At 37.8% G+C, this 12,528-nt stretch overlaps 2 protein-coding genes across 2 annotated transcripts in view; one reads left to right on the forward strand and one right to left on the reverse strand.

The window, feature by feature from the left end:
• The window catches only part of LOC306638408 (olfactory receptor 5B2-like), a gene marked incomplete at both ends in the record, with an annotated part of 301,086 nt that overhangs the window by 49,924 nt on the left and 238,634 nt on the right, over positions 1-12,528 (reverse strand). The window lies entirely within an intron of this gene.
• Positions 2,554-3,477, forward strand: LOC306639114 (olfactory receptor 5B3-like; the record flags this gene model as incomplete). The annotated part of the gene is made up of 1 exon (XM_079102539.1): positions 2,554-3,477. The coding sequence occupies one exon, from the start codon at positions 2,554-2,556 to the stop codon at positions 3,475-3,477; it is 924 nt and encodes a 307-aa protein (XP_078958665.1).

The following is a 12,528-nucleotide window of genomic DNA, read 5'->3' on the forward strand; positions in this document are numbered from 1 at the left end:
GTTATTTTTTCCTCATTCATGAAACTGGTAAGCTCCATATTCCTTTAATATTCTTGATGAGAGGTGTAATTTATGCAAGAACAATGGGGTGACTATAATTATAAATAATTAAAGAGACAATTAAATGGATTCAACAGTTTTCTGAAAAATTGAGGAGACTCTGGGATACAAATGCCAAAAATGCCCATTACAAATGATTTAGTGATTCTCATGACAAATCATGCTGTTTTTTATAAAAATATGCATGAAAATATAAAGCAGAAGATGCTCTCATTGGTTAGCTGGGGATTTTGTCTTGTGCACTATGTCTTTACTACTCAGTATAAGTGAAATGAGCAAACAACAAAACCCCTGAAGAAGAAAATGATCATTCTTGAACCAAAAAGGGATCCTTAGGATTTAGAAGCTCTGAAATGCCCTTTCTTCCCGTGTAGTCTAATGCTTATTGATTACTACCGAATTACTACCTAGTCTAATTACTACCATAACACCCACTTTAACAATAATGGAACTGAAAGCATTCATTTAGATTAAGGAGAAGATGACTTTAACTCTTGCATTTTGAGACTTTCTCAATCTAGCTATTTAATTTTGGAAGATCAAAAACTTCCCAAACCCTCAATGTCCTCAAATATTTAGTAAAAATACTATGCTATCTACCTTACAACACACATGAATGTCTAAAGCCCTTATCATCTGCTGTGGAACATAGTATGTTGCTTAAGGTGATGTGTGTTAAGTTAAATCAACATAAGTGCTTCAGACAGCAGGAACATAAAGGGAAGTAGTCAAAGACTAGAAGATGTGATGTTAGGGAACAGCAGTTACTTTGGGGTGGATATTCTCCCAAAGGCTTAAATGCAAATTTGTTTAAAAATGAAAATAATATAACAACAAAGAACAAATTGAAATATAATAATACAGGATGGGGAACATATAGTTAAAGCACATTAAAAGCTAGATAGTCCTTAAGCTGGAAGTGTTTAATCCTGGGTCTCTGAGATTTGTCTGTGAATGACAGTAGGAAAGAAAAAAAAATTTGTAGGGACAATTGACTCTTCTATTCAAACTAAATATATGGATTTTAAGGAAGAAATTTTGAAAGAGTATGGCCCATTGAAATTACAGGAGCACCAATCACATGCTCGGAGCAAGGACAGAATGACAGTGGAGAGACCGGAAACTGTCAGTGGACCTGTGGAGGAGAAAGGCTATTTGGGGATAGAAGCTTCAGAACTTCAAAATCACCAACAACTGAAGTCACCTCCATCAAAACCAAGATAAAGACCCTGACCCATCCTAATAAGAACATGATAACTACACTCAACAGGCTGTGATTACACCCAGTATTGTCTTCTCTGCACCATGATACCTCATAGTAGTCCTCGTTGTGATTCCCATTTTGCAGATGGACATAATGTGCTCAGGATAGTAGTGTTAGGATTGGTGATTCTTAGTGATTAGTGGTAGGTTTGATGTGAGTTTCTTCCTAGATCCCAAACTGTATGTCTGCTCAGTCTGATGACATGGCTTCTCAGAAGATGACCTCTACATACTGAATAGAGTTCTTCTAGAGCTGTGATTCCTATTATTAGGGATATTCTGTGTAGATTTCAGATGTAAATCCCTCTTCAACCTAATTACAATGTTATCTTGTTAGCCAACAACATGTGTAGATGTGCTGGTAAAAATGAGCCTGAGGGTGTTGATAAAAGTTTATCATGCCCTTCAGAGATGGCTCTTTCATTTAGGATTCATTTGTAGTTGAAAGAGGCATCTGTTCTGGATTATTTATTGACTTCTTTTGCCTATACCTAGAGCAAACATATACTGAAGGAGAGGAAATCATCCCCTAATCAGTCATTCACTTGGTTCTCTGTGGTGTCCCAAATACAGTGTTGGAACTGAAGGAGACAAGGTGCAATTGTAAACTGAGTAAAATTCACTTTGGTTTAAATTCAGATTAGACCATTATACTCAGGGACCACTCAAAATGAGTTAAAGTTTTCCATGGATGCACAGCAGAAATGACCAGATATTACTTATTTACAAATACATGAAGACATTTCCAAGCCTCCTTTGCTTCATAATTTTCATAAATGTTAAAACAAACTCACATTATTGCAAGGAAATAATGAAAACATCTAATGTGTTGTGAATAGTTGTAGGTAGGTGAGTAACGTGGAAGGACAGCTTTGGCAGCTCAGGCAAAGTGCATGGTTGTCGAGATTTACAGGCCCTTATGTTACTTTCAACAGGGTAATAAATTGTCTAAACCAAGTTTAGAGCACATAAAATTTTTAAATTATGGTCAATTTGACAGGATGTAACTGTCTTATATATATCATTATAAATAACTTTTTATAAATATATATATAACTTGTGCACCAAACATGGTTTTAAGTTCAATGCTTTTGCTGGAAAACTTTATCACACAAGTTTTTGAAAGTGTACATAAGGGATGCATACTTCCCAAGGTAACTTTAATTTCCTCATCATATTTTTACTTTTTCTAATGCTGTAAAACATCACAATCTTCTTCAGATAACATTGATGGAGAATAGGACAGAAGTAACAGAATTCATCCTTCTGGGACTGACCAGTGACCCAGGTCTGCAGCTTCCCCTCTTTCTGACATTCCTGCTCATCTACACCATCACTCTGGCTGGGAACCTGGGGATGATCCTGTTGATTGTCTTGGACTCCCGTCTCCACACTCCCATGTACTTCTTCCTTGGCAACCTGTCTCTGGTGGACTTTTGCTACTCTTCATCTGTCACTCCTAAAGTTATGGCTGGGCTCCTGGTAGGAGACAAGGTCATCACCTACAATGCTTGTGCTGCTCAGATGTACTTTTTTGTAGTCTCAGCTACAGTTGAAAATTTCCTCTTGTGCTCAATGGCTTATGATCGCTATGCAGCAGTGTGTAAACCCCTGCACTACACCACCACCATGACAACCAGGGTGTGCACTTCAATGATCTTAGGTTGCTATGTCATTGGATTCATCAATGCCTCCATCCACACTGGGAACACCTTCAGCCTTGTGTTCTGTCTTTCCAACGAGGTCCATCACTTCTTCTGTGATATTCCAGCAGTAATAGTTCTCTCTTGCTCTGACAGACATGTTAATGAGCTGGTTCTTATTTACGTAGCCAGCTTCAACATCTTTTTTGGTCTTTTAGTGATTTTAATATCCTACATGTTTATTTTTTTGTCCATCCTGAAGATGCGCTCAGCTGCAGGACACAGGAAGGCTATATCCACCTGTGCCTCCCACTTCACTGCAGTCTCCATTTTCTATGGGACTCTAATATTCATGTACTTACAACCCAGCTCCAGCCACTCCATGGACACTGACAAAATCATATCTGTATTCTATACTATGGTCATCCCCATGCTGAATCCTGTGGTCTACAGTCTGAGGAACAAGGAGGTCAAGAGTGCATTTACAAAGACATTTTTAAAGGCAAAATAGCATTTACGATTCTGATTTTAACATTTGTGAGATGCACAATACCTGTACTCATTTCTTTCTGATCTTCTCCATTTAATGTTGCACATATTTCATAATTTATTTTTGGAATTATCTTGTTAGTGGAAAAATTTCAAATATAGCGCATACTGTGATTTATGTATCACAACAAACTCCTCAATGGCCTGAAAAATAGTCTAGTGCTATTTTCTAGAACTTTTACAAATACTCTACATGGCTCAGAGGAACTATGCAGGTATGATTATCTTAATGATTTCAGGAAAGAGAAGTCATTGAAATTGAGCAGAAACCCCTAAAGGCAATCCCATGCATCCTTATGAACAGAAACTTGAAAAATATAACCACACAAAATGGGAGTTGGCAAGGTAACCGTGAGACAGCATTGAAGTGATGTTACCATTGAATTCTGGCAGCCACCTGAAGGTGGAAAAGACAGTAACAGAGTTGCGCCTAGAGATGTTGTAGAGACCAGGCCTCTGATGACACACTGATTGCAGTTCAGTGAGGTGGTTTCAGACTTCTGGTTCCCAGAACTGTGGAAGACTCTGCATGTGTTGCCAATGCTCCACGTTGGCATCACTGTTATAGCAGCCATAGGAAACCAGCTAAAACAGTCAAGGAGTTTCTTCCTCGTCATCACCATACGTCACAATTATATGTTAATTTTGGAGAATTCAAAGAGAAGCCCCCTGTTCCTGGGCTTTGCTTTGTTGGAAGATTATTTTTATTAATTTATTCTTTGCACTTCTTATAGATATATTCAGAATTCTCTTTTTATAGCTCATTTGCTACTTGGGTATTTCCAGGAATTTGTATTTTTTCAGTGTTTTACAATATGTTGGTATATACTTATTTACAGAATTCTACTTCTTGGATATATAAATTCAGAGGCTGTAACCTCAAATTTATTTGTTGCTTTAATCAGTTGATTTTTCCTTCTTTATGGTCTTCAAAATTTTGTCATTTTGTCCATGCTATCAATATTTGGTTTTTCTGATTGTCTCTGTCCTTATTTTACATCTTAAATCTTTACTCTCCTCTAATCTTTATTTCCTTCCTTCTGCTATTTTCAGGTTATGTTTTCACTTTTTATTATTATTCTTCAAGTTTTAAGTTACCTTACTTCCTTAAATCACTGTCATAATAACACTTACAATTACAAATTTTTGCTTCTAACAAAATTTACTTTTTTGTGTGGTGTTGCTTTGGATTGTCTGAAATTCTTTTACAGACTCTTCATCCATTATTACTCATAGAATTTAATGTAATCTTACTTATGTAAATATTAAAATTTTTCTTGTCATCAATTTCTACTTCAATTGCATTGTGATTGGTCAAGGTGCTTGATCTGATTTTAATCTTCCTGTGTTCATTTAGAATAGGTTTTTAGCCTAAGATATGGTTTTGCCTTGGGAATGTTTCATGTGACTTGGAAATAAGCAGTTCTTACAGAGTGAACTCAGTGTGTCTGTTAAGATCTTTTGGATTACAATGATGTTCACATTCTCAATTTCATCTTGATCCTCTTTCTAGCCAATTTAGTCATTATTAAAAGTCCCATAGTATGGTCTATTCCTATAGAACTGTCTAGATCTTTCTTTTCATGACATTTCTTCATATATTTTGAGAATCACTTATTAGATGACTATGGGTTCTTAAAATAGTATATTCAATAATTGACCCATCATGCAGTTTATTTATTTTTCCCTTCTAATAATTTTTACTTAAACCAACTTTGTCAAATAATAACTTCTTTTGTTATCAGGTGGCAGGGAATAAAGATTTTTCTATCCTTTTATTTACATGCTATTTCTGTCTTCGTATGTAAGCAGGTCTTTTGTAAACTTTATATGGTTTAATCATGCTTTGAAACACATTCTTCCCTTTTCCACCCTCTTGGACAGTTTCATTCACTTATAATTCAGTAACAAATGATAACAAAGAACTTCTGTAGTTTTGCTGTTTTTGTTATATCTGTTTCTTGCTCCTCAAATTTTCTGATACAACTTCCTTTTGAATGAATTGTTTTATCATGTACCTTTTTATTCTTATCTCATTCATCTATTAATTTTCCCAGCGCTTTTATTAGTTAGGATTCTCCATAGGAACAGAACTAATTATAATTGTGTATGTATGTGTGTGAAACAGAGAAGAGAGAGAGATTCATTATTAGGAATACATTCCTGAAATTTTGAGGGTTGACAGCTGTGTTGGTCAGCAAAGAAAGACTCACTAGAACTCATGGTTTATTTCATGTCCAAAGCCTCAGAAAAAGTTTCACAAGAGCTGATGGTGTGATCAGTCTAAAAGTATTTGTTGGAAATGTTTCTGTAACTCATGGATCCAGTGGTTATGTTACATTGAAGCCTTCAGTCAGTGCCTGAGTCTCAACCATATTTTGCCCAACCCAAAGTTCACTGGATCAAAAGGTAATATCATCCCCAAACATTTCCGTGGCTGACAAATAAAAATTAATTATCAGAAATTCAATTTTGTTGACTGGCACCAAAACACATTAGAACATACTTTACTTCCTAATAAAGACAATAACGAGGCAATTCATCCACCTAACATAATATGAATGTCCTACATATAAGCAAACACATACTGATCTCTCCACACCAAAGGAGGAGAATATTTTAAATGATGTTTACACTTACTATTGATATCCCATAACTGTTATGTAAAGGTAACAACATAGCACTTACATGCTATGGTCTAAAGTGAACACATCATATTATTCATGATAATGGGTTCATGGAGATAAATAAATATATTTCAGATATCACAATACAGTCATAAACTACATAAGGAGGACTCTCATAATTATTGTATTCTTAATTTTAACTTCTCATAGTGCCATAACTGGTGCTCTAACTACGTAGTTCCATTAACATTCTCTTATCTTCTTTTCCTTCAGTCGTGGTCATAGTTTTTAACCTTTAGGGACAATCTAAATCTTCATTCCTGAAGGGTCAGGAACATTACTAGTCTTTCTTGAATTGAGTTCCCATTGAACTTAATCATTGCAAATGATAAAACTAAGCCGATATCTAGGGGATCCCCTGTATCTCAGGTGCAATCTTCCTTACCTCTACTATGAAACAGTAGTTCAGTGTTATCTTGTTAATCATCATTGACAAAAATAAGGAATACAAAATTTTATTCACTGGATGGTCCAGATGAATGATAATCCCGAAGAACAAGTGGAAAACTTGACTTTCAATGCAATAGAATCTTTTTAAGATCCCCTGGTAGAATACCTTCAGCCATAGAACCAATCCCATTTTCATTCCTCACTTCCAGAAATCAGGAAATTAACAATTATAGGAAAAAGTACACTCAGGATGATGATTCAGAGCATATATAACCTCATATACAACCTTATCCTGCCCAAAAAGGTATTGCACCAGCCAGAATTTTAAGTGAGAATTCAAGTTGCCATTCCACCATTGTTTCAAGCCAGTTGCTTCAAGATGGCATTGAAAATAGCAGTCTGGTAAATTTCATGATTTTGGAGACATTGCCCATTTTATTTCTGTGAAGTGAGTTATTCATCAGAAGCAATGCAGTCCAGAACAACATGGCAATGGAAAAGGCTTTTGTGATCTATAAAAGAATTAGACATGGAAGTATTATGTGCAGTGAAAAAAAAAAAAAAAAAAAAAAACAGTAGTCAGTAGTTAGTGTCTTTTCAAAGACAATTAAAATGGCATCCTTCCTTGACGGAAGGGGCTCAGTGTAGTTAACTTGCCTCCAGAGAGTTAGAAGAACACCTCAAGAACAGTGTTGAATCTGGGATTCACTGTTAGTCTCTACTGCCTGCAGATTAGGCTCTTACCAATGGCTATAGATAGTTCACATTTCACATTTTTGTCAGAGGTAGTATATAATGCTGAGCCTGTATGTAATCCCCATGACTGCCACCATACTCACATTGTTGGTAATCCTACTGGAAAATAGCAGCGTTCACTGAGGAAAGGCTGCCTGGTATCCTTAGACAAAATATAATATTTGCTTGATTATTTAAATTTCCTGTTGTTAAGGTTAGCATTTGACCGAGGGCACTGATATTAGACCCATATAGTCAGGTTGTTACTAATTTCAAAATGTCAATTCCACATATCTTCCCCAAATTTTATGCCCACCAGTTTTACAATGACATTTTTCCTGTTCCCTACTACCCAGGGGTTCCTCAGGTCATGTCATGAGAAATGATATAGTATCACACATCTGAACATTTCTTCTTCTCATAAAAAGCTGAAGGATCATGTGTTCTTCCAAAAGACCTGTCAAGGGGTAGACAGACATTCCTTTACCATTGTCCATCAGGGATGTCCCAAAGAGACATTAGTACTATAGCTCTTCACATATTGTGGCATCTGCATATTATGCAGGAACATCTGTAAACATATTTTCAATCTTTTAATCCCTGGAATTATATATAGATAATTCCCTGGGAGATCAAAATTTCAGTTGATAGGGGAAGAAGGCATTGTAGTAGGAGTAGAATCCATGGATTTTGTCAACTTCTTCTTGAGTATTATTTTAAATTCAGGGCCCACTTGGTCCTACTCATATAGATACCATTTCTTTTGATAATGAACTTCTACTGTCCATGCCTTATTTTATGGTGGGGCAGATCAGCTTGCCAGGGTCCAGCCCCAGCAGGGGTCCATGGGTTCCACACTGGTAAGGGGGCGCGGGGAGACAGCGTTGGCAATGGATGTGAAAGAATGAACATTTTTTTAAGCTGTTTTAAAGAATGAACATTTTTTAAAGCTGTTTTATCTCAACTCCCTAAGGTCTCCCTCCCATTGTCTTAACTCCCTAAGGTCACCCTCCCAGTTATCTTAAATCCCTAAGGTCGTCCTCCCAGTAATGGGAAAAAAGCACCTAAAGCTGTTCCAAGAAATAGCCCCAAACAGAGAGTAAAAGAGTAAATTGAGCCAGATAACTAGATAGTGCTCAAACAGTAGGATTACCAGAAACTATTGACCAGAATCTACGCCCTGTTGTTAAACATTGTAAAACATGTTGTATGTTATCAGACAACTCAGACCCCCTTTGGAATTTCCTGGCAGCTTTGTTCCCCCATTTTTTTCTTTTTTTTTTCCCTTTTTCTCCCTTTCATGTGCAACCCCCCCCATGTGTGGTTTTCTGCCTTTATAAACTTGTAAGATTTTCTGCTAGGGACTCGACCCTTGGACTCCTGCGTGAGTCGCGAGTCGGGTCCCAGCGCGCTGGAATAAACACCTCTTGCGGTTTGCATCAAGTGACGCCTCCTGTGGTTGATTGGGGTTGCCATCGATCCGAGGGATAGAGTTGGGGTCTCCTTTTTGGAGGTCCTTCAGATGGAGAATGAAAGACACAGACTCTAGTTCTGGTGCAATCATTCCCACTTTATTCTGGGGAAGGCTGGGTTTATATACATTTTTCTTCAGGCTTTGATGACAGGCTTGTGACTAATAAAATCAAAGAAGTTTCCAAAGCATAGGCAGAAATTGTTTTTACTGAAAGATTATGAGAAAACTGTAACCTTACAGATTATTCTTACTCACCAGGGCTTGCCATTGATAAAATAAGCTGTTCTATATCTAGTAGCTACTGTGGGAGGTGCTTTGTGCTTAGAACTTGGGGAAACATTGATATCTATAAGTTTCTGTGCCCCAACAGGTTCTGGCTGTGCCAGTAAATGCAGTGTTTGGTTTTTAACATAATGAAAACATTCTTCTGTAGTGAGGTTAACATCACAGGATTTCAACATGTGTTTTGTCTCCATGATGTTTTTCTGGAAATTTGTAGACTTATTCCCATCACCTCTAGCAAGATCCTCAGACTGAAGTGAGTAACATATTAATAGGAAAACTCCACAGAATAACATCCAAGCTAGGGAGGCATACATCTGGCTACAATCCTTTTAGGATGAGTCTCTGCAATCATCCTTCAGTGGAACTCTGTCAAGCACTGTAAGGAAAGCCAGGTGCCCCTGCAGCTCCCCCTTTTTTATTTTGTAAGAAATCAATGACTTCTTTGACATTAACTCTCTGGATCAGTCTGAGGATTGCTCAGAGGATGACTGGAAAACAAAAGATAAGAATTAAAATAAAAACTCCAATTAATCCATATTGAATAATAGTATTTAGAAAAGTACTTTTGAAAATAGTGGCCTAATATTGTTAAATATTTGAGTAGCCAGGTTTTTTGTTGGAACCACAGAAAGATGAGCTTGACTTAACATTTTTATTTGTTTTTGTAAAGTCTGAATGTCCAGAGCTATATTAGTATTATTCCAAACTCTTTTAAGATGATTCTTTACCTTTTCCCAATTAGTGTCATTATCCACCTTCAAAGGAGTAACACAAATCCATTTATAGAGGCCTGGTTTTACATTAAGTGAAAAGCCATGGGCAGGGGGAGGGCCAAAGTGATTCAGCCAGGCAAGGGCCCAGGGGGCATTAATTAGCAGCTCCTTGCTTGCAGTCCTTGATAAAGGGAGGTAAATTTGGTAATCAGTGAGCTCCGGAGATCCTTGACATTCCATTCTTCCAGGGGCAGTCTCCAACTTCCAGAGGCAGATGGCTTCATTTCCTCAAATTGACCCGATTCGATTCCCTATTTCTACACTAACTACCAGTCCTTAATTCTGGCTTCATCAGCCAAAAATCATTGTTCGGTAAATGGCTTAGTCCACATGGCAAATTGTTAGGCCATGTTTAAGTGTTCAATGTTTACAAAGGCAAAAGCATCTTAGAAGACCAAAATCTATTTGTCAAAAAGAAAGTGATTCTCTAAAAGGAATCATCATGTTTCCTTCCTTAATCCCAGGAGCCTGCACTACATTTTCCACACAGTGACCAAAGGCTCTAAAAGCATTTCTATCTGCCAATAAGAAGTCTAGGATCATTAGATCCTCTGACTCATGACACCCAGGAGGCAGAGCATCTTACACAGTAGCCAGGAACTATTGGAGAACCTTCACACCCAAAGAAAGGACACATTTCCTTTAAAATGCAAAGACAGCTACACAGTGATGCACTTCTTTCTGAAAGACAGACCAGATGAAATGATCCATTCTTTAGCTTCAAAGAGATGTCTTAAGATGCACCACTCAACATGAATACTAGAAAATTCACTTAAAAAGAAGGACCTGAAACTTTGCTTCATTTATTTCCCACCCACTGGTATTTAGGTGACTTTCTACTAATACTACATTCCTACTTCTGGATCACTAGGTCCAGTCCCAATAATATCATTGATATAATAGCCCACAGGGTTAGGGACCTGGTAGGGTGCGGTAGCTTTCTGAGGACTTAATTGCCACACCTACCAGAGGGAATGAGCATCCCTGAGGTGGGACATTGAAAGTGTTTTTATGTCTTTGCCAAATAGAGCAGATACTCTCTGGTTATCATCATTAACAAGGATGAAACAAAAGCCAAAACAAAAGCAGCCACCACTCAAATCCAGCTGATGTGTTCATAGCTCACACAGTGAAGCCAGATCTTCTAGAGTGGCTGCCATTGAGTGCACACTTCCTTTAGCTTCCCATAGTTTACATTTATTATCCATGATACATCTAGTGTGTGCACAGGCCAAATAGTTAATGTGACTGATATACCATGGAACTGATATACCTTGCAACTTGGAAGTCCCTGGAGATGCCTTCTACAATTCCTCCAAACACATGACATTGCTTTTGATATACTGTTTTCCAGATGTATGCAGTTGTACTGAATTCCACTTGGCCTTCTCCATCATAATATATGCACAACATGGGCCTGTAAATGATGTGAAAATTATGCAGTAGGCTAAGTGTAACTACTTTGATAGTGAATTCTGGAACTGTGGAAATAACCACAGATTGGTTTGGTGAGCCACTAGACCCCATTTGAGATTGATCTGGTAACACTGGTAGTGTGAGATTAATGGTAATCTACAGTGATGCTTTCCATCTAAAGGTAGCATCAGTTCAGAGTCAAAGTTCAATGTTCATCCAAAGTTCTAGTTATCCTCTATATCTCTTCACAGTTTTTCTAATAAAAGACCACAGAAACCATTGGAGAAGTGTGGCGGGCGGAACCCGGGGCCCAGGGTTACACCACGTGCATCCAAAGATGGCGACTGGCAGAGAGCAAACGGTATTCTGATTATGCATGGAGAAAGGCAGAACACGTTTACAATTGGCTGTATTATAATCAGTTCAGCTGCCTAGCACGTGTACAGATATACTTTACATGTATGCTTGAGTGAGTGATTGCTTGACCTTTAACAGGATTGGATGGACATATCTGGTTACAATTGCATATGCGTGAGACTGCTTATATATTGAGGTTGTTATCTGAATGAAGGTGAAGCTGCTTGATGAACCCTTGGAGTGTATGTGTCTTCTGTCCCGCTGGTCGGTCGGGCCGTAAGTGCGAGAAGCGGCAGTTTTAGGTAAGTGAAAAGAGCAAGAACCCGCGCCGAACCGCTTGGAGCAAGCGGAGCTGCTTGGAAAGAAGCCGCTGTTTTCCTCCGTAACCGCAGCCACTTGAAGCAGCCCTGGGGCAAGCAGAATTTCTCGGTAATTGGTGGCCCCAACTAGGATCAAACAAGGATCGAACTAGGAAATGGTAGAGCACTCAGGTATATAAAAAATAGTTTCGCTAGCGTAATTAATGAGAAGGTTTCCCTATTTGAGGAAACGATTACCTTAAGGTTTTAACTGAAGGTTCCCCTAGAGAGGGAATATTAACAGAAGATTCTCCTAGAGAGAGAATATATTGAAAGACTGTCCCAAGAGACAGCAAAGGACGTCCCATAACAAATATGTGTAAATTAATGTTTGTGTTACCTTTTCTTGTTGGTTTCTGTTTGTTGTTGTTATAGCGTTGTGTACATTAGTTTGTTTTTATCTGACTTCCAAAAAACCAAAATCTCAAAAACAGTTAAAGAAGGGGAAAAGATATTAGAAATTGTAGAAAAAGAACAATCAAATCAAGCTTCTGAAAGAGAAAGTAGATGTTCAGACTCTGAGGAACAGGAGCAATC

Source organism: Sciurus vulgaris (assembly GCF_902686455.1).
Source record: "Sciurus vulgaris genome assembly, chromosome: 11".
In the NCBI taxonomy this organism is placed as follows: Eukaryota; Metazoa; Chordata; class Mammalia; order Rodentia; family Sciuridae; genus Sciurus; species Sciurus vulgaris.